Here is a 22,183-nt window from a genome sequence, read left to right as displayed (position 1 = left end):
TGTGTAACATTTATATGGAGAATAGAAAAATATCACCCTCATGCTATCTGATTATCTGGGTGGAAATATTTTGAATGATTATTTATTGCTTATTAGCATTATCCAAATTTTCTAAAGTGATTTATGTAATTTACAAAAGCTTAAAAAAGTATGTGTCACACTAAACTCCCATGATTTTTCTTTCTTTTTCCTTTTAATTTATAAGGAGAAAACCCAACAAGTGCAGTCCTGTTTGATCAAGGAATGGGTGATTCTATTCTTGAGTTCCATTCTATTCTGAGTTATGGAGTTCAGTCTTCGTAAGTGTCTATACAAGAGAAGTTTGTAAATGGTTGTGAAAATAAGAGTGAAGAACAATTCTTCCTTCCTTCCTTCTTGCTTTATTTGTGAAAATGTTTTCTTTATCACATTTTTATCTTGTTGCCATCTCCCTAGAGTTTTATTTGTACTGATATTAAGTGATTTGAGATAGAGTAATATGTATTTAATATGTGTTAGGAAGAACCATGCCTATAATTAACTATTTTTAACCAACAAAAATGCTATTTTTAAATAGTTCCACCTATAGGAAGAGCAGAATTTAAGAGACTTAAGTTAAAGTCAAATCTGACTTGCTCTGTGACTTCTGAAAAGTTTCAAGTCACTCTACCCCCACTGCAATTCATTTTCTGATTTGTAAGATTGAGACAGTGGTCTTCTAATTTACCTCATAAGGTTATTGAAAAGATATTTATGTGAAGACACTTTGAAAAATATAATGTATCCAAATCAGATACTAGTATTTAATGAAAATTATCGAGATTCATTTTTCTAGTCGTGATCCTTGTTTACGTTGTATATCCCATCACTACTGAAAATACTTGTTACTTGTTATAAATAGAAGTTCAGGAAACCAGAAATTATCATTGCTAGTACATGAATTATTATATATACACATACAGACACACATACACCCCTATCAGCACAAAAGTACTTCTTAGTCCCTTTTCATACACTGAAATTTATGTCAGATATGTTTCCTCTGATTTTTAATCCTCTCTCCAACCTGTTCTTAATTTGGACCTCGACCCTTTCTGCTGTGATCATTTACTGCATCTTTTACAAGAAGTTATCTGTGTCATTACCATTTTGTCAGATACATTTTTCTACCCATAGGAGTTACAGTTCTGCTTTCTCCATTTTTTTCTTAATGAATAAACCTTCAAAAGAAGTTAAATTCGTGCTTCAGTACCTAAGTGGACTTCTCAGTAGGTAGCCCCTTTTACTAAATCATTATTTAAATTTTTCTTGTTTTATTTTTAGGTTAAATTATTCTAATAGCATCAAGGAAATGGTCCTTCTCTTTGCCACAACAATTTATAGAATTGGATTGAAAGTGCCTCCTGATGAAATGGATCCTCGAATCCCCATGATGACCTGGAGCACATGTGCTTTTACTATCCAGGCAATTGGTAAAGCCTATAAGAAAACTGGTTTGGAGCTTTTATAGAAACAGAATTAACATTGACTGATCAAAAATTATTCCTTTTTTCCCACCCTAATGGCCTGGAATACTTTGACTTGTTTAAGGACTCTTGGTATATCAGTAGATTAGGTGGCATGATGCCATTTAGTTTGAGGATATTTTGTTTTCATCTCTTTTAACTACAAAAATGGGCATACATAACAGAAAACTATACTTGAAAGGGACAGTGTGAAGCAAGCTATATTTAAAAGGTGGCAGTATAACAATGTAAGATAAGAGGAAAAGCAAAGGAAGAAGAATCAACCCAGAAATATCCAGTAATTTTTATTTCTTTTACACTTTGAGAGAAAAAAGAAAGGTAAACCAAACCACCTAAAAAATTACCAGGAGACAGAAAGGAAGACTTAGGTGGTCAGGAGAAAGAGATGAACAGCAAGAAACCTCCCAAATCTGAAGGGAAGCCTACTGTCAGATTCTCTGCCATGGTGAAAGCTTCTCAGAGAAAAGTATATCAAATCAACAGGTTATACACCTTACATTTACATGGTCTTATCTCTCATTAGAACTAGAGGAAATGAAGCAGTGAAGAATCACTCAGATTTTAAAAATAGTATATTTGCTTATAACAGTCACAAGATAAGAATACTACATGAAAAACATTTAAGAATTGTAATTCTTTCATATTGTCTTTAAGCCAGTTTCAGACTCATTTTCCAGTATTTTTGGGAAGTTGTTTTAAATGGTTCTACCACATTTTCCTCATTTAAATAAAGTTTTGTAAAAGGACACTGTCTCATGATTTGAATTAAGTAGCACAAAGCTACTTCTTTCACAGACCCTTTCTGCATGCCAGCATTAGTCTCTGTGAACAGATTTTAGGAGTCATTTCCAAACCTGTCAGACTTAAATTGTGGGTAAAAATAAATACACAGGTTTATATTTACTGTCATTAAATAAAAGGAGAAAAGGGAAAAATGAGGTTTAAATAGACTCTGAACAATTTGATATGAAATGTTACGCATTCTTTTGGAGTCATGATCTATTAAATATCCGCAGATTGCCAGTAAAGGTACTTTTACACTTTACTATTTGGGGAACACAAGCATTAGGAATTGGAGATTTTTATTTAGGCATTGAACATTTTCAGAAGTGACAGTTTTGTCATAGAATGGGTGAGAAGTTCATTGGAAAAAAGGAGTGATTCTTCATATGTGTTTATGTAACGTAGTAATTGGAAATTATTTGATTACTAGAGTGTTATATTGTTTTCACTATAGGGCTTTTTCCATCCAGCAGATATAAGGCTGTGCTTTATCCCTAGCACATAAACGGCTAACTTATCTCACTCCCTGTGAGTGTGGAGAGACATATGCAGGATGTGTTGGCATAGTTATGAAAAATAGTTGAGGAATCAAAACAGAGGGTCTTTTATTGCTGTCCATTCAAAAATGGAAAAGGAAAATAGGAAATAAGCCTTCCAGTCTCATAGATGTGTTTGCTGCCAAAGATCAGTGAAAATAAGAGTAATTCAGTAATAAATAACCTAGTCAACAAGGCAAAATATATTTCTGAGCTCATGGGTTTTTTGTATTTTTAACTTCACCTTGTTCTATGCTATAAATCTAATTCTTTTTTAATAGTACTTAAAAGAACAATAAAGCTACTTACATTTGTTTTATGTATTTTTTTAACAAAATAGGTTGCAACTATATTTTTTAAATTACTTTAATTTTTTTTTTCAGAGAAAGACAAATATTGTATGTTTTCATTTATATGTGCTATCTAAAATATGAAACAAATGAACCAATATAGTGAAACAGACTCACAAAGGACAAACTAGTGGTTACCAGAGGGGAGAGCGGTAGGGGTAGGAGCAAAATAGGTGAAGGAGATTAACAGGTATAACATTATTATAAGGAAGTAATATAATACTTACAAGGAAGTAATATAAAGCACAGGAATATAGTCAATATTTTATAATACCTTTGTATGGTGTATAATCTGTAAAAGCATCCAACTACTATAAACCTGAAACTAATATAATATTGTAAGTCAACTATACTTCAGTTAAAATTGTTTTTTCTTTTTGCATAGAAGAGATGTTAAAAGGAGGATAAATGAAGCAGAATGCTTTGTTTTTCCCAAGTGTTCTTTATAGATTGTTCCAGGGGCTTTATTATTTATAATAACAATTTGTCCATGATCTACATTGCCTCTGTAGTGTTCTCTCACTCAAAAATTTGGAAATCTTGGCATAGACTTAAACATGAAATTTTGAAGGGGAAAAGTGCAAAACACTTTTCTATTTGGTCAAAAATAGAATTAAAGAACATCTGAAAGACAGAAACTAAGTATATAGTTGTAGTAGTATTCAAAATTTATTTTTTTATTTTTCTTGCTCTTTGAGAAAACCTCTTGGGAGATGAAGGAAAACCTTTGTTTGGAGCACTTCAAAATAGACAGGTATGTAGGCCAAAAGGGTACACATGGTGTATTTTTTTAGGGAGTCCTCAGTACATTTAGCATTTTAAAAAATCTTTAGTCACTTCTTTTTCTATAAAAGCAGAATTCTGTTTTGGTTTTTTTTTTTTAAAGCTACTTCAGTCTCATAGGAGACTAAAAGGCCAACATTATACACTTTGGAGAGTTTATTCAGTCTTGGTGGTTAAATATAATTCACAGAATGATTTCTGGTGATACTTGGTTACTTTTTATTCCCCTCTCTGTTTATTTCCAAATCAGAACCCTAGTGTCTCCTATGTTTTCCTTCCCACTAATTTTGCATCATCATGTAACATTAAATATTAATGCTGGCTTAACTCTAGATAAATCTTCATACAGAACTCCAGAATAAAACTCCAGAATAAAACTAAGTCATGACTCCTTCATGGGCAGATTCTGAGTCTATATAACTATACTCCTGCCTCAGGCCTAAGACTTATAACTTTGGGGACCCTGCAAACAGTATTTAAGAAGTATGCTCAGTAGCCCTGTGAATACAAACTGGGCAACTGAGGATCCCCTGGACCACTCACCTAGCCATTTTCCTCTTATTTTCTGACAGCTGGCCCAGGGGACTTGGAGTCCACGACGTGCTTCCCTAGAGTTCCCATCCTTGCATCTGGGAAGCAGAAGATTTGTTCCCTGAATTCAGTGATTTTCTGCCATCATTTTAGAATTTCTACAAAGACATGTATTTGCACAGGCCTGAATAGAATGATGTAGGCTAGACATTTAAGAGAATGACTCTGGGGGAAATGAGTACTTAAATGAGATCGAGATGATTGTATCTTTAATACTTCTTTGTCATGGGAAAATCTATTACAGAATTCAGTGAGGTCATAAAACTTTTTAGAAGCATTAAAAATATTGTAACTAAATTTGCAGTAATGTAAAGTATATAGTAAGTCTACACTAGTTCTTGCAGAGTGGGATTGGTTTATACAGTGAATGACTTAGGTCTTTCATCTTCACTCATCTTTTTATCTTCCCTTCTCTTACAATCTAGCATAATGGTCTGAAAGCATTAATGCAGTTTGCCATCGCACAAAGGATTACCTGTTCTCAGGTCCTGATACAGAAACATCTGATTCGTCTTCTATCAGGTAGAATCTTTTCTGAGTTACTATGTTATTTGCATGTCTTTTCCCATTGCATTTCTGGCAGTGTATTAGGAAACAGCACACTACACTGTCAGACACTCATTACCACAACCTTATAAAAGAAAAAACAAAGAAAACAAAATACATGGTTTCCCTGTAATACCTGCAATCTTATTTTTAAAACCAAGTGTTTTCCAAATGTTGTCAACTTGTATCCCTTATACCCACCCAAGGGCTTTTTGCACCAACATCCACAATCACTAATGTCCTTAGTATTAATCACTAGTATCTCAGTCTGCTTAGTAAAGGGAGCAGTAATGTGGATAGATCATTTAAAAATGTCATTTTTCTGGTGTGTATCAAAGTCATATAAAAATGATAGAAGTGCTAATTATGGTACTCTCAGACTGTGGGTCCATGCATGCCTTTTCCTTTGAGAGACAGGCTATAACAGCTGAGTTGGGTTTTTTTTTTTCTTTTTAGATTCTAATAAGCTAGAAATTAGGTAAGCTCATGTGGTGGTCTCACTGTGAAAATAAAAAGAAAAATTAGAGGTTATGCATAGTAGAATGATTTGACTTTCATTTTGATTGTCTGCATTTCCATTTAGGTATTTGCACTACAGCAGCTCCTTTGCATCTAAAATAGGTCAAGCTTAAAAAACCCTCTTTGTGTCTTTTTGTTCATAAATTGAATATGTCACAGGTAGAGAGGTTTAAGCTTACAATTCCTCGGTGTGTTTCTACCAAAAAAGAGAGCCATTCAGTCTTTTTAAGGTTTAAAACCATACATAGTTTTTTTCTAGCTAGAAAACAGGCTTTGTTTCCCCAAACTGACCAGCTATTTTACCCTGAAAGTCTGTTGAAACAGGTCACCTTCCTCCTTGTTGATTCTCACAAACTTCTTACGGAGCTTTTCCTGGGCAGCTTTCTGTCACTCTAATGACATGGGGGTTCCATGGCTCCATTCAAAGCTATCACCCAAGTTTTATTAGAACTTCCACTGTGCTAACCTTTTATATTTTCAAGTTAATTTCCAGCTATCTCCTGAATTAACCTCATGCTAATAGATATCTAATATTAATGCTGTTCCCTAACTACACACTTAAATTTTTTTTTCCTTCTTTCATTTACTTTTTTTCTTACTGATCAGTTGCACAAGCCCCGAATTTTGCACATATTACGCATGCTTCTCGTTCTTAGGACCTTTTCCTATTGTTAACAGTTTATCCTATTTGCATAATAGTATTTTGGTTTTGCTTTTAATTTTTGTTATCTCTTTTCATTTCAGTTACAATTTGGATACCTTGTTTTACCAACACTTCCAAATAGTCTTCTTGCTTTTACATTCATCACAGATTATGGGATTTGTAATATTTGTTGATTGTTGTTCAGTCACTAAATCATGTCCAACTCTTTGCGACCCCATGGACTGCAGCATGCCAGGTTTCCACATGCCTTCACTGTCTCCCAGAGTTTGCTCAAATTCATGTCTGTCGAGTCAGTGAATGCTATCTAGCCATCTTAATATTTAAAACACCTCAAAATAAATACCAAGCAAGGAGACTAACATCATCACAGATGGCAGAAACTGAAATAATATTGCATAATGTCTAATTGACAGCAACTAAAAACTTGATGTTCTTTCGTTCTGTAATGTATCTTTGTACCTTTATGTAAAAGTTTGTCATGTGAAAATTTATTAGCTAGAACATCTTTATTTGCAAGGTGTTAGGGCTGTAAATTCTGTGTAGAGGTACAAGATATGGACCCTGCCATTGTAATACTCATGATTGAATTAAAGAAGCAGAACTGTGAAAATGCACACTATAAAGTAGACAAATGCTAGATATAAGGTAAAAAATGTGCTTCATGAATTGAGACAGAAAGAGATCACTCTGGGGGCTCTGCTGTTTTTTTGCTCTAACAGCGTATATAAAGATACATTGAGAGAAACAGAGGTAGCATTCCAAGCTGGAAGCACAATTTTAACAGAGATTGAGAATGTAGGAAAGCATGTGGTATGTTCAAATAGACAGGTCTGATAGGAATAGTGGCACCTATAGATAGAGAAGCATGAAGTTGTTTTGATAAAAATAGAAGGTTTTAAATCCCTCAGTGAGAAGTTTGAACTTTAGGTTATTGGGAATTTTTGAAACATTTTAAACAATATTATTCTAAGGCTAGACATTGTATAGATTCGGTTGGGAAAAGGAAAAATTAGAAGTAACATGTGCATCTGCATATAGTAGTATACTGGAGGAGGCATGGCAACCCACTCCAGTATTATTCCCTTGAGAATCCCACAGACAGAGGAAACTGACAGGCTACAGTCCAAAGGGCCGCAAAGAGTCGGGCACAACTGAAGCGACTTAACACACACACACACGTAGTAGCATAAATTAGGGAGGCAGTTGGGATGGGTAGAAACAAGGTTTTGAATTAAAATGAATAGACTGTTGAAAGAAATAAGAAAGTCCAGAAGTCCACAATAGAGACTGTTTTATGTGAAAGATGATGAATATAGTTTTATTATGTTGATTCTCCAGTAGTAATAGGACATGCAACGTTCATTGCCATGTATGTGCCAGGCATTGTACGATGACACCTGTACATTGTACAAGGATCTTTTTATATAATTATGTCTTCTAACCACCATTCTTCAAGGAAATTATCATTTCCCCAATTTACAGATGAAGAAACCGAGGCACAGAGAACTTCTGTTACTTGACCAAGGTCATAAAACCAGTAAAAGGCAGAACTAGTGTTTGAACCCAAACCTGACCATAAAGCTTATGCTTTTCCTACTATATCACTTAAGTTTTCCTGAGATATTTAATTTAGCATAAATGAAAGATTTTACCAATGGAGGAAAATATGCATGCCAAAAATGAACTTGATTTCGGAGGACTTTTAAAATAAATATATTTAGCATCTGGGAACAAAAAAGTTTCCCAACTGCCTGTAAGAAAAATTTGATAACAGAGTATTCTACTGACTGAAAGTTAATAAAATTCAGGGCAAGGAATTAGTTATTAAAATGTCCTGGGAGCAAAACACTTTAACACTGAGAAGAAAATAAGGTAGGTGGTATTGGTTGTGTCATGAACATGTTAACTGATGTATTGAAAATATTACTGAAAAAGAACACATAGCTAGTTAATGGCAGAGCCCTGTATTCACTTTAGTTTATTTTATAGAGCCAGTATTAATAGTGTTTATAGTGGTTACTGTATGCCACACTCAGGTTAAGTACTTTGAATGCACAGGTTAACAAACCTCCCAACAATCCTGTATACGCTGGAGGCTTAGAGAAGTCAAGTACCTTGCCTGTGACAGATAGTCATAGGAAGTACTGGACCCCATTTCTGTCTGACTCCAAAGCCCATGCTCTTAACTTTTATGCTTTTTGTTTAGAATCTTGGATTTGGGGTTAAGAAACTGACCTAGTCTGAAAAGAATCTTCTCTCCTTCATTTTAACCAAATAATAGCTTTATTTAAATATAATTAATTCTCTCAGTTATGTATATATAAACACTTATTGTTTTGAATTCTTGATTTCACTTCCTTGTCAATCTTTCCCTGACTTCTGAATTTAGAGACTGATCAAAATCAGAAAGGCAAAGTTTTCGAGCTGTTTGCATTTCCTTCCACTCATCAGTTGTCTAGTTTTGTTCAGGAGGATTGTCTCCCTCCTCTTTTCAGTTACACCGATTTGCATGCTCTCCCTGCTCCCCAACCCCAAACTTCTTCATATGTTTCGTGTATCACAGAACATTTAGAAATGTGTAGTTGGAGGTAGGAAGTGGTAGAGAACATTGTTTAATTCTTTTTCATTCAGCAAGTATAATACTTATGGAACAATTTCTTATTTCAGTCTTCCTAGCTTATTTACCCTTTCCTCCTATATCTTATCTTTCGACCATTAAATTGCGTCCAGAGCTTTTTAGAACCTTATCTCAGTTTAGTTTATCTTTAGTTATGCTTCCCATATCTTAAAGGTGTGATGGACCAGTTTATCAGTTTCTGTATTGTAACCCTGTTAAATTTTTGTTTTAGATGCTAGTATGTTGTATTACATTTAAGTGCATTGCTGTATTACTGGCTGAATTACATTAAGGTTTTTTGTTTGCTTGTTTTTTAGTTGTTCTTCCTAACCTGCAATCAGAAGCTACACCTTGCCTTCTATCCATAGATCTATTTCATGTTTTGGTAAGTGTTCAGTAAATTTTCTTTTAAAAGTCACTCAAGTTTGTAAGTGTTTTCCTCATTCAAATTTATGCTCTTTGTTCAAGATTATAAATACTGATCTTGAAAGTTTAGTCTCTTTTTTTCATTCACTTTACAAATAGATACAGATTTGATTGAGACCATCAAAATCACTTTAAAAAATGAAACCACATTTACCCTTTACTTTGTGATAGAACTTAGTCTAGTTGATTATATTTAGTTAGTGTCTCTACAGGCAGACCTTTTTCTAATAATATTTTCCCCGTTCCCCTTTTTCTCAACTTGTTTACATTATAAGCAGTGAATAATGATGTGAGCTGTCTTAAAATTGTTAATTATTCATGATACGGACCAGGCCATGGGCACATCTAGGTGTTCCCCAAAACACCTATGGTTAGTGACAACTGTTTTGTGAATTTCTTGTACAGTTTTTCCATCTCTGTGATGATTTCATTCCTTCAAGACAAGTTTTCTAGACAGCCATGTTAAGGTTAGGATCATGGACTTTGTGGATGCAAGGTTAGCCAGTATCCTCTACCCTGTGGTTGTCACCACTGTCTTTTGAAATCTCTCACCGTAATCTTGAAAGGAATGCTGGTAACTGGACCTTACCCCCGATATTATGATTTGGTTGGACTAGGGTGGGGCCTATGTATCAATGTTATTTTAAGAGCTGCCCAAGTGGTTGTAATGTTGAATCCCCTAAACCCACAGGATTGAGACCATTACCTAGAACTAGAATAAGTAGACCCAGCAAAGCGATAAATCTGTTTGATGATGGCTTCTATCCTCTGTTTATGGTATATTATATTCTAAAATATCCTTGAATAATTGAATAATTAGGAAAAATATCATGGTTATTTAAAAACACACACAGTGCAGGATCTGGTATCCTTTTCATTTAGTTATGGGATTAACTTGTGTTAGTCCTTTTGTTACCTACGTTGATGTCGATTTTCTCTCATAGGTGGGTACCGTGTTAGCATTCCCGTCCTTGTACTGGGATGATGCTGTTGATCTGCAGCCTTCACCAGTTAGTTCTTCCTATAACCACCTTTATCTCTTCCATTTGATCACCATGGCACACATGCTTCAGATACTTCTTACCATAGACACAGGTAAAGCTCCCATCAGTTGTTCATTGTAAATAACATTTGCCCATGATTTACTGGGAAAATTAATTATGCTTATGGTTAACCATATATTTCTAAATTCTGTATTATGTCTCATTGAATGATCGTTCATCTGTTTCTTTACGGATGCTGCTTAAAGGGAAAGGTAGAACTGTGACAGGAATAATTAGCTAAACCACTTGATTCTCTCCATTGCAGCTATTCTCTAGGTACATAGGGAGACCATTTGGATCTGCTTTTCCCTCTCTCTCTTTTTTTTTTTCAGATTGCTCAAGGTCAAGGTTGGAGATTAATCTCTCCAATGTTTGTCCCTGCCTAAATACTCTGAGCCTTTTGATAAGCCTGTCTATGAAACATTGTCCATTCCTCCAGCTGGAGTGGTAGTACTTGGTTCATTTTATAGCATTTATCACATGTCTTATTTTATAGTTATATCTTACTGCTGTTCCACTCCTTTCCCTGCTTCTCCTTGCTCCTGCATCCCTACCGTAAGCTTCTTGAATAGGGAACATTCAAATTTCAGAATCTTCCTTCATAAGCTTCAAATGTTTAGTAACTTTTGTTTCACCCAATAAGAACTCAATGAATATTTTTTGGACGAAAAAAATATATATCCTTTTTTGAAGATACATGGGTAATATAACATCATGGAATTGTGATATAGTTGTCCTTTTAGATTCTGCTCTTAATAGAAAGCAAAATTGGGTTTTGAGTATCAGTGGTCAATAATGGCTACTGAAAGTTCAAATAATTTAGAGGACAGATAATTAAAGTGATCTTAGAACAGTATCTAGCAAAATTAAATACACATCTACCTTTTCACCCACCAGTCCCACTTCTAAGACTCTACCCCAAAGCTCTACTGGCAGAAATATGAAAGAATATAAGCACAAGATTATTCATTGTAGCATTATTTGGAATAACAAAAAACTGGGTGATTGGTTAATAACCTGTGGTATACCCATATATTAGAATGATGTGCAGTTGTAAAATGGAATGAATAAGATCTACTGAAGAAATGAGCTCTAGGATATTAAGTGAAAAAAAGTAGGGTACAGAAGAGAAGTTTTAGTATAATACCTTTGTGTAAGATATTTTATGTGTATTTATGCATATATATGCTTACATATATTCATATTTGCTTTTTTTAAATAAATGAAATTACAGAAGTATAAGTGGAAAACGAAAAACAGTTACCTCTGGTACAAAGTAAAGAGTACAAGAATTTATGCAAAGACTCTTGTGAATGTTTTTTTAATGTAGTTGATCTTAGAACTCTGATTATACGTAACTAAAAAAAAATCTGAATGACAAAAATAATTTTTTGACAGCTGAAAACAACAAATGAACCTAAGAAATATATTGAGAAAATAATTGCTTAGTGACTTTAAAAAACAGTATTTCAACTGTGCTTTCCTAGTAGGATATATTCTGATAATGAAGGAACTAAAAAAAAAATCTTAAGTTGAACTCAATTAGTGGTATCAGTGGTACTAATATTATTATTTTGAAATTATCTTAGGTAATTTTTAAATCAAGTAAGTGATTGTGTTAATGCCATTGGGAACTGAATTTTCAGTATGAGAAGACACACAAAAGTAAATTTGGAAAATTTAAATATAAACCGAATAATCTCCCAGTCAGAATCCCTGCCAGTTGTTCTTTGGTTATCAGCAAACTAATTGTAAATTTATTTGGCGAGGCAGAAGACTCAGAATAGCCAAGTCAGTATTGAAGGAGAAGAACAAAGTCAGAGGACTGATACTACCTGACTTTAAGATTTGCTAGAAAGCTATAGGAATAAAGACAGTGTAGTATTAGTGAAAGAACAGATAAATGAATCGGTGGAACAAAATAGAGCCCCAAAATACACCTACATAAACATAATCAACTGATCTTTGACAAAGGAGTGAAGACAAATGGAGGAAAGACAGGCTTTTCAACAAATGATGCTAGAACAACCGAATACCCACATGTAAGACACAGACACGGATCTTACACATTTCCCAAAAATTAACTAAAATTGGATTTTAGGCCTACATGTAAAATACAAAACTATAAAACTCTTAGAAGATAACATAGGAGAAAATCTGGGTGATTTTGAGTATGCAGTGACTTTGTAGGTACAACACCAAAGGTACAGTCCATGAATGAAATAATTGATAAGCTGTACTTCTTACAATTCAGAACTTTTGCTTTGCAAAAGATTATTATCAAGAGAATTAGAAGATAAGCCACAAACTGGTGAAACATATTTGCAAAAGATGCATCTGATAAAGAACTGTTATCCAGAATATACGAAGGACTAAGATTCAATGGTAAGAAAACAAACAGACTCATTGAAAATGGACAAAAGACCTGAACAGACACCTTGCCAATGAAGATATCCAGATGGCAAATAAGCATATGAAAAGATGTTCAGTATCAGGTGTCATTAGAGAATTACAAATTAAAACAACAACGAGATACCAGTATACATTCATTAGAATGGGAAAAATGCCAAACACTGACAGCGTTTGCATATTGGCAAGGATGTGGAGCAATAGGAACTCTCATTCTTTGCTGGCAGGAATGAAATCAATGCCACTTTGAGATACCATTTGGCAGTTTCTTAAAAAACCATCATACTCCTACCATGCAGTCCAGCAGTCACACTCCTTGATACTTACCCAAATGAACCAAAAACTTATGTCCACACTAAACCTGCACACAGGTGTGTATAGCAGCTTTATTCATAATTACCAAAACTTGGAAGCAACCCGTATGTCCTTGTGAATAGATAAATAAACTGTGGTACATCCAAACAATGGAATATTCTTCAGTTCTGAGAAGAAATGAGCTATTAAGCAATGAAAGGACATGGAGGAATCTTAAGTGCATACAACTAAGTGAAAGAAGCATATTTGAAAAGGCTACATATTGTTTGATTCCAACTATATGACATTATGGAAAATGCAAAACTGTGAGATAGTAAAATGACCATTGGGGATTGGCAAGGGTTAGGGAGAGAAAGGTGAATAGGCAGTGTGCAGAAGGCTTTCAGGGTAATGAAACTATTCTGTTGGATACAATAATAGTGGGTACAACTTACTATACATTTGTCAAAACCCATAGAACGTACAAGGATTCCCTCATAGCTCAGTCAGTAAAGAATCTGCCTGCAATGCAGGAGACTGGGGTTTGATTCCTGGGTGGGAAAGATCCTCTGGAGAAGGAAATGGCAACCCACTCCAGTATTCTTGCCTGGAGAATCCGTTGGACACAGGAGCCTAGAGGGTTACAGTCCATGGGGGTCGCAAGAGTCAGACATGACTTAGAGACTAAACCACCACCATAGAATGTTCAATAGCAAGAGTTATCTCTAATGTAAGCTATGGACTTTGAGTGATAATGATGTGTCACTGTAGGCTGTAACAAATGTGCCAGTGGTGCTAATAGTGAGGGAGACTGTAGGTGTTTGGGAACAGTAGGTATATGGGAAATCTGTGCTTTCCACTCAATTTTGCTGTGAACCTAAAACTGCTTTAAAAAAATAGTTCATTAATTTTAAAAGATATTGTTACATGGGTGTGTGCATTTGTCAAACTTCATCAAATGGTGCATTTAATATTTATGTATTTTATTGCATTACAAAATTTACCTCAAATCGAAAAGTCATATACAAATACTGAACTCTCTGTTTATTTATTTTTATTTATTCTGGACTGCGCTGGGTCTTCATTGCCGTGCACGAACTTTCTCTAATTGCAGCTAGTGGAGGCCTACTCTCTAGTGGTGGTGCATGGGCTTCTCATTGCAGTGACTTCTCTTGTTGTGGAGCATGACCTCTAGGTTCTTGGGCTTCAGTAGTTGTGGTGCATGGGCCTAGTTGCCCCACGGCATGTGGGATCTTCCTGCACCAGGGATCAAACCCGTGTCCCCTGCATTGGTAGACAGAGTCTTAACCACTGGACCACCAGGGAATTCTGAAATTGAGGTTTCATTAATAAATTGAGTAGTAAATTCATAGATTTATCTTTTAGAATTTCTTTTTCAGGCCTCCCCCTTGCACAGATACAGGAAGAGAGTGAAGAGGCTCGTTCTGCATCTTCTTTCTTGGCAGAAGTTTCTCAGTATACAAGTGGGTGAGTAACAGCCCATTAGTCCATTCTATTTCAGTATTGTGTTTATAATTCCACATCTTTGTTCAGTTGTTTGGCAGTATCTCTTGAACCATTTTAATTCCAGTTTTTAAAAATCACTTAAAGGCTTTTGGAATAACAACAAATAAAAATTACCCATTGATTTGTTTCTGAGACTGAAAACAAGTTTTGACACATCTTTATTCTTATAAACTGTTACAGAAATATAGGCAAAAGATGATAGAATTTTAACAAGATGCAGCAGTTAAACTTTAAATAAATGTGAAAGTTAAAAATAGGTTGTCCTTTTAAAGCAATTCATACAGTTAATAGACTTAACTACTTAGAAGTTTTTTTAAGGCTGTTATGAGTAATATGTGAAATATATTGACAATACAGAGGTTAAACCAAAAGTGCAATAGACTGCTCTGCTGAGCGTCATCTGCTGCCAAGTTTCCCTCTTTGTTTTCGTCTTCTTCATCAGTCAACTTTTTTTCAGTTGAAGTACTAAATATATGTGTATTTATCTTTATGTTAATAGACTTTATTTTTTAGAGCTGTTTTAGTTTTACAGAATACAAAGTAACCAAGAGTTTCCATTTCCTCCCTCCCACCACCAGTTTCTCCATTACATCTTTCATTTGTGTGGTACATTTGTTAGGCTGATGAACCAGTATTGATATATTGTTATTAACTATATAGTGTATAGCCTACATTAAGGTTCTCGCTTTGTGTTGTAAGATTATAGTATCATATAGATTATTAGTTTCACTGCCCTGAAAATCACCAGTTTTAATACAGAAGTCAGGAAAGTATTAAATTTTTTAAGCTAATTTAGCTGCTTTGGTTAGTTACTGATAAATGCATTTGCTCCACATTTCATTACAAGGGTTAGGAAAAAGAAAAAAGTTGTTCTTTGCCTAAATACACAAGATTTGTGGTTTGCTTTAAGAAACTATTAGGAGATTTAAAGACTGAAGCTATAGTTAGTTAAATATTTTGTTTTAATGTTTAAATATTAATGCATAAAAAATTATTTAATGCTGAGGTGTGTTTTTGAAAGGGGATGTATTTACAATCTATGTGTTCATCTGATTTGTATTCTGTTCTGATCTGGAATTGTTGCCTTTCAGCCTCATTGGGTGTGGTATTCCTGGCTGGTATTTATGGGTATCCTTGAAGAATGGCATCATCCCGTATCTTCGCTGTGCTGCATTGTTTTTCCACTATTTACTTGGAGTAACTCCACCTGAAGAACTGTTTACCAGTAAGTAGGAAAATGAAATCACAGAGTAGTAAATAAGAGACTTTTTTGTTACCTTCAACCTCAAGGGTGAGAGCAGGCAAAACCACTTCTTCATTCCTCACCTCTTTCATCGGTGTTCATTCCAAACATGTGTGCCCCTGCCCTGGTGTGGGTAAAAAGTGAGATCAGAAACCAGATTAGCCTCATAATCTACAAAACCTATTCATGGCTCCTATCTATGTACAGCTTTTGTATTTGAGCTTACAAAATGCCTTCATGCGGTATAGGACAGATAAAAAATTACAAAGATTGGTTGGCTTTAAAGAAAGAGAATTGTTTGGCTTTATAATATACTCTGTTTCTTGAAGTTTGAACATTTGATTATATCTATTATGAAATAAATAAAATGCTGCTGGGAAAGGCCTGTTGTGTTAACCAAGGCCCTGTGTATTTGAGTAACCAAATAATTTCCTTTCTTCTTTACTTGCCTTAAATCTACATCAAGGTAGAGAAGGTTTCCTTGTGGCTTTGTATGGGTAAAAGTCAGAAGGTTTGTATGATTTTGGAAGAGTCATCAAATTTCCTCCGAGATGCTTTCTTTTGTTCTTTTCTCAGGTCAGCCTTAACAGGGTTCTTTATATTGAACGCTGTTCAGTAGGGCTCATTAGATGTAGATTTGTTTGTTCTGATTCTGTATAAATAGGATACTGCTTTCTTTCCAAGTGGTTGTCAGCACAGATCTATGTTTTCATTCTTTAAAAAGTTATTTATTATCTTGTTGATGCTGTCATATGGCAATGGATAAGATAAAGCCCTTTCTTTTATTGAGAGGAGATGAAATATAAGCCAACAGATAAATACATGTAGTATAATGTCAAATGGTGGTAAGTGCTACAAAGAAAAATACAGCAGGTCATGAGAATAGCGAATGCTGGGGCAGAGTCATGGAAGACTTCTTTGTAAGGAGACATCGAGAGAAATCAAAAAAGGACATGGTGTTGAACTGGATGGAGAATTGAAGGAAGATTATTGTAAGCAGAAGGAACAGTAAATGCAAAGCGTTTGCTTGATGTCATCAAAGAATAGTAGAGATGAGTGACTGAACCCTAATGAGCAGGGGGAGGCAGGTAAGAGATGAAGTCAGATCAGGTAGGGCACGATAAGCACTTTTGTATTTTGGGGGTGGTTCGATGTTGGAGAAGTCTGATCAGGAGAATGACTCAAATCAGATTTAAAAGGATCACCATGTCTTATTTATCACCCACAGTTTTACAGAGTACCAAGTATATTCTGTATAGGCAGAGTATAGAAATGAGCATAAACAATGAAGAAACTCTAGACACAGGATGACCAGGTAAGAATAATGTACTTATTAAATATATTTTTGTTTTCTTATAGATGCTGCAGAAGGAGAGTACAATGCACTCTGTAGCTATTTATCTTTACCCACAAATTTGTTCCTGCTTTTCCAGAAATATTGGGATACTGTGAGGCCCCTCCTCCAGAGGTACTGTGGGGATAAAATATCATTATTGGAGTATTACACAGTTTGGAAATTTTAAATTTAAAATACTTGCTAAGCTTTTAGATTGATTACCGTTGATTGAAGGGGGTGGCAAAACTACACAAGGGTCCTAATTCACACACTGAAGAGGTTGGGGATAAGACCAACAGCAATGGGCCATCAGAATTTCTACTTGTTCCACCATGACTGCCAATCATTGTGCTTAAGTTCCCCACAGCTGCTGTCTTATCCCAGTTTTAAATGGGGTGGAGGTGGTGGTGAAGTGAGGATAAGTCATGTTGTCAGCAGCCATACAGTCACAGTTAAGCATCAGAAGAACCCAGAGTGGGGCAACAACAGTAGCATATCTCATATGGTAGCACATATTTTAGAAAGATGACTGAGGAGGAAATAAAAGTCACAATGTAATATTACTCGGCCATAAAAAGGAATGCCTTTGAGTCAGTTCTAATGAGGTGGATGAACCTAGAACCTATTATACAGGTGAAGTAAGTCAGATATAGAAAGATAAATATCATATTCTAACACATGTATACAGAATCTAGAAAAATGGTACTGAAGAATCTATTTACAGGGCAGCAGTGGAGAAACAGACATAGAGAATAGACTTATGGACATGGGGAGAGGGGAGGAGAGGGTAAGGTGTATGGAAAGAGTAACATGGAAACTTATATCACCATATGTAAAATAGATAGCCAGCGGGAATTTGCTGTATGTCTCAGGAAACTCAAACAGGGGCTCTCTATCAACCTAGAGGGGTGGGATGGGGAGGGAGATGGGAGGGAGGTTCAAAAGGGAGGGGATACATGTGTACCTGTGGCTGGTTCATGTTGAGGTTTGACAGAAAACAAGAAAATTCTGTGAAGCAATTATCCTTCAGTAAAAAAACAAAGTTAATTTTTAAAAAAGTCATTTGGTAACTCAAAAATGTATCCATTTAAATTTCCCACAGGGAATTGTGTTTTTCTTTTATTAAAGATTTCTTTCTACCCCCGTACTTAATTGACCCTTCTGCTTGCTTACTCTCTACCCTTCAAATCTCTAGTCTCCTAACCCTATCTTTGCTACCACCATTTTCCATCTTTTTTTTTTGAGATAAAATTGACGTATACCGTGGTTTTAATAGTCAGTTCTCATCGTGTTACTCTGTTTCCCCCATTAAAGATCCTGACATCCATTTCTGACACTTGGGGAGGATGTTCTTCCCACACATCCAGCAAGTAATTCTTCAGCATTAGCTGGGTGTCCTACGATTCAGCTCAGTATCTACCTGGAGATAGTGTCAGATCTCACAGGCTGAGGAATCAGTGCTAAAAACATGACAGCATCACATACTTCAAAAAGATCCAGGCTGTCACAAATCCAGGCTGTCTTCCTGTGCTGACCAAAAGGCTATATAGTGTGATTAATTTGTAGAGCAGCTCACAGAACTCAGAGAAATGTTTTTCCTACTAGGGCATCAGTTTTTTATAAAAGGATATAAATCAGAGCCAGCCAGATAGAAGAGATGCACAGGGCAAGGTATGGGGAAAAGGGAGCAGAACTTCCACACTGAGCACACCACTGTCCCCGAATTGACATGTGTTCACCAACCTGGAAACTCTCCAAACGTGGTGAGTTCTCCTAGCTACCAGCCTCATACTTGTGTTCAGACTTGGTTTGATAGACACAGGTTTAGCCCAAGTAATTCCATTTGTGGCTTTTCATCTCTTTTTTTAAACATTATCAGTCACAGTATCACACTCGTGATTTCCTTTAGTCTTTTCAGTTTTCTCCCCTTTTCTTTTCTCCTTTTTCTTTAATCGGGGTCTTGTTCCCTGCATGCTCAAGTCAGGATTTGTGTGACTGTCGCCCATCTCTGGCCACCTTTCTGTGTGCTCTCATCTCTTCTTTTGGGTGCTTTTCCATGTTTCCTCATTTCTCATGAGGTATTCTGATTTCCAGTGTGATAAAAATGAATCAGATGGATCCAAAAAAATTAGTACCATGCTTTGTGTTGAGTACAATCACAGTAGGTTATACTAATTTTATTTTTATATTGTTGGAGTTGATACATTTTTAGCTTGCCATTCTAGTTTAATGTTAAAAATTCAAACTTTGAAACACAGAGTCTGTACCATTCCTGGCTCTGCTTGCCTTAAAGACTTTCCTCATTGTCTGCTCTGAAAGACAGGGAACTGACCTCTCTAGGCCATATTTCCCAGTCTCCTTTGTCAGTTGGCTTCAGCCTGTGGGAGGCACTGGCAGGATATTGGAGGCCAGGAGGAAGAGAGAAACCTGTGTTTAGGTCACCTCTCTTTGCCTTGTGGGGCGTCCCTGACAGTGGCTATAGCTCTTCTCTGGCTCTAGTTCCCACCAAACAAGTCTGCTGTAGTTCCAGCATCCACCTATTGCAGGAAAGGGGGACCCCATCCAGGGCCCAAGAGTGGGCTCTTGTCTAATACTCAGAAGTGAATTGTCTGAGGAGACACACGTGCTGCCAAAGCAAGAGACTTTATTGGGAAGGGGCGCCCAGGCGGAGAGCAGCAGGGTAAGAGAACTCAGGAGAACGGCTCTGCCATGGGTTTATGGTAATTGAGTTAGTTTACGGGGTGTCTCTGGCCTATCACTCTGACTCAGGGTCCTTCCTGGTGACACCTACATCACTCAGCCAAGATGGATTCTAGCAAGAAGGATTCCGGGAGGTTGGTGGGATGTATGGACTGGCATCTCCTTTTGATTTCCCTGAATTCTTCCGTTTGGTGGTAGCTTGTTAGTTCTGCATTCCTTACTAGGACCTCCTGTTATAAGATAACTCATACAAGTGGATACTAGAGTGCCTAGTCAGTGCAGGTGGTTTCAGTCACTGGTTCATCTGATACACCACTGACCCTTAGCTCCAACGATACCATTCCAAAAATACTGTTTTGTTCCTCCAGCCTGGCAAGGGTAGTAGCTTCCTATTATTGGCTGATCTTCGGGTTGCCTTGCTTTTTTTGTCTCCTGGTTGGCTTCTCAGCCTTTCTGTCACCTTTATTTCCAATTTCTGGTATTAAATTCCCTCTTGTTATAATACTGAGCATAGTTTATGTTTTTCTAATAATAGATAAACCCTTTAAAAAAGAAATTAATAGAAGATTTGGGGGAGGATAAATAGGAAGACATAGAAAAAGAAGGGGAGAAAAGGAGAAGAAAGAAGAGGCAAGATGTAAAGTAAAAGATGTCTAGCAGAGAGCACATGGAAAGAAGGGGCCGAGAGGTTTAGCGCGGATGGCTCGATGAATATTGCACCAAGTTGTGATGACCCATTTGCATTTCTCTCTGCTTCCCATACAGGTGGTGTACCGACCCTGCCTTACTAAACTGTTTGAAGCAAAAAAGCACTGTAGTCAGGTTGGTTTTACTTCTCAGTCCTTCCCTACAAGTTGTGTTTCCAAAAGTAGTTAGCTGATGAGTATGCTTTCTGGTCTGTTTTCATTCTCACTCAGCACACTATTTCTTACATTTCTGTTATGTCCTGCTGAAAATTCGATTCTTCCTACAATTGATTTTTTTCTTGAAGTGACTGTCCTTTCCCTCTTAAATTGTTTGGCACCACCAACTCCTGTTTCTTACGCTAATGCATACCTGTTAAAAGGCAAAGGAAGAGATGGTTTCTTGGAGCTACTACTTACTAAAATGAGAGGGTAGTGACAGTATTCATGTAAATCACTTTTTTTTCCTTTTGAGAATGAAAATATAAGTAAAACTATTCCCTCTTCCCCATCTCCTCCTTTCTATATGCTTGGAGCCTACTCAACAAAAGTTTTCTTCAGCCCCCCTGTCTCCTTTAAGTTTTGGCTTAATCAAAATCCATCTCTTCCTCAAGGACCGATTTAAATATCACCTTCTCCCTGAAACCTATGCTAACATATCCTCTCATATGTATAACCCAATTTTAGTGATTTAGATATTATAGCTCCACCTCCTGTGCTCAGAGGCAGTAGTATTCTCATCACCAAGAAGAGTTTAAAAGATGAGTACATATTTTAGGACTGTTAGTCTCACAAAAGTCATTATGTGTCTGTTAGACATCTGCTGTTTCCCCAGCATGGTACTAAACTAACATACTCCTGGAGAGTTAAAAGATATATAACATACAGGTTTTGGTCATAGGTAGTTTATAGTCTAGTTATATATATAAATTCAAGAGATAAGATAAAGTATAATAATATATGGAATATACTGTTAATGCTAATAGAAAGTTAAATAGTGAATATTCTTAACGATATAAGTTTAGCCTTAGAGGAGATAATTTTTGCTGCACACAGAAGGAATTACAGAATTTGAATTGATTGGGGTTTAAGGAGAGAATTTCGTTATTATTCATATTATTTCAGATGACCTTTGTATGAAATAATAATATCATATTATTCAGATGACCTTTCCCAGGGCATACATGCAAGGCTTTTGTTGTATTAGAATGGTGAGAATGAAAAATAACACTTACAAACATGTATTAGGTACTAAGTGTATTATGTTTTGCTTCAACATCTAATTGAGTTCTCAACAGCCCTTTGAGGTTCCTTGACACTATTATTCATATTTAACATTTTTTCAATCAGCATGAGTATTTAATGTTTCTCTCCTCACCCCACCCCCCAACAAAATGTGTTACTAAATTGATAGTCTACCTTATGACTGAGGGAGCATAATATACTTATTCTCAGTTTGCAGACCAGCAAATACAGGATTAGGTTCAGTGGCTTGTCGAGTGTCGGAATCTAGGATTTGTAACTGGGCCTGTTTGATTTCAAAGATTGTGTTCTTAACTGCTATTTTATATTACTTCCTAGACAGTATGGAAATAATAGAACAATTTAGTCTTAGGAAATAGTAGGAG

General features: G+C 35.9%; 1 protein-coding gene across 4 annotated transcripts in view; it reads left to right on the top strand.

Moving 5' to 3' along the window:
- The window catches only part of UBR1 (ubiquitin protein ligase E3 component n-recognin 1), a 138,841-nt gene that overhangs the window by 99,558 nt on the left and 17,100 nt on the right, over window positions 1-22,183 (top strand). For 2 of the 4 annotated variants that reach the window (XM_081507921.1, XM_081507920.1), the window contains 10 exons: window positions 206-299; window positions 1,303-1,451; window positions 3,873-3,928; window positions 4,974-5,070; window positions 9,212-9,279; window positions 10,265-10,415; window positions 14,467-14,554; window positions 15,685-15,818; window positions 17,196-17,304; window positions 20,638-20,694. In XM_081507921.1, coding sequence (XP_081364047.1) covers window positions 206-299; window positions 1,303-1,451; window positions 3,873-3,928; window positions 4,974-5,070; window positions 9,212-9,279; window positions 10,265-10,415; window positions 14,467-14,554; window positions 15,685-15,818; window positions 17,196-17,304; window positions 20,638-20,694 — 1,003 coding nt within the window. Of the gene's footprint in view, window positions 1-205; window positions 300-1,302; window positions 1,452-3,872; window positions 3,929-4,529; window positions 4,846-4,973; window positions 5,071-9,211; window positions 9,280-10,264; window positions 10,416-14,466; window positions 14,555-15,684; window positions 15,819-17,195; window positions 17,305-20,637; window positions 20,695-22,183 lie in introns of those variants that run through there. The other 2 variants (XR_014058989.1, XM_081507922.1) reach the window with 2 other exon arrangements.

The sequence above is a fragment of the Giraffa tippelskirchi genome, chromosome 7 (genome assembly GCF_054371585.1).
Source record: "Giraffa tippelskirchi isolate mGirTip1 chromosome 7, T2T-mGirTip1v1.2.pri, whole genome shotgun sequence".
Classification (NCBI taxonomy): Eukaryota; Metazoa; Chordata; class Mammalia; order Artiodactyla; family Giraffidae; genus Giraffa; species Giraffa tippelskirchi.
This window is presented reverse-complemented; position numbering and strand designations above follow the sequence as displayed.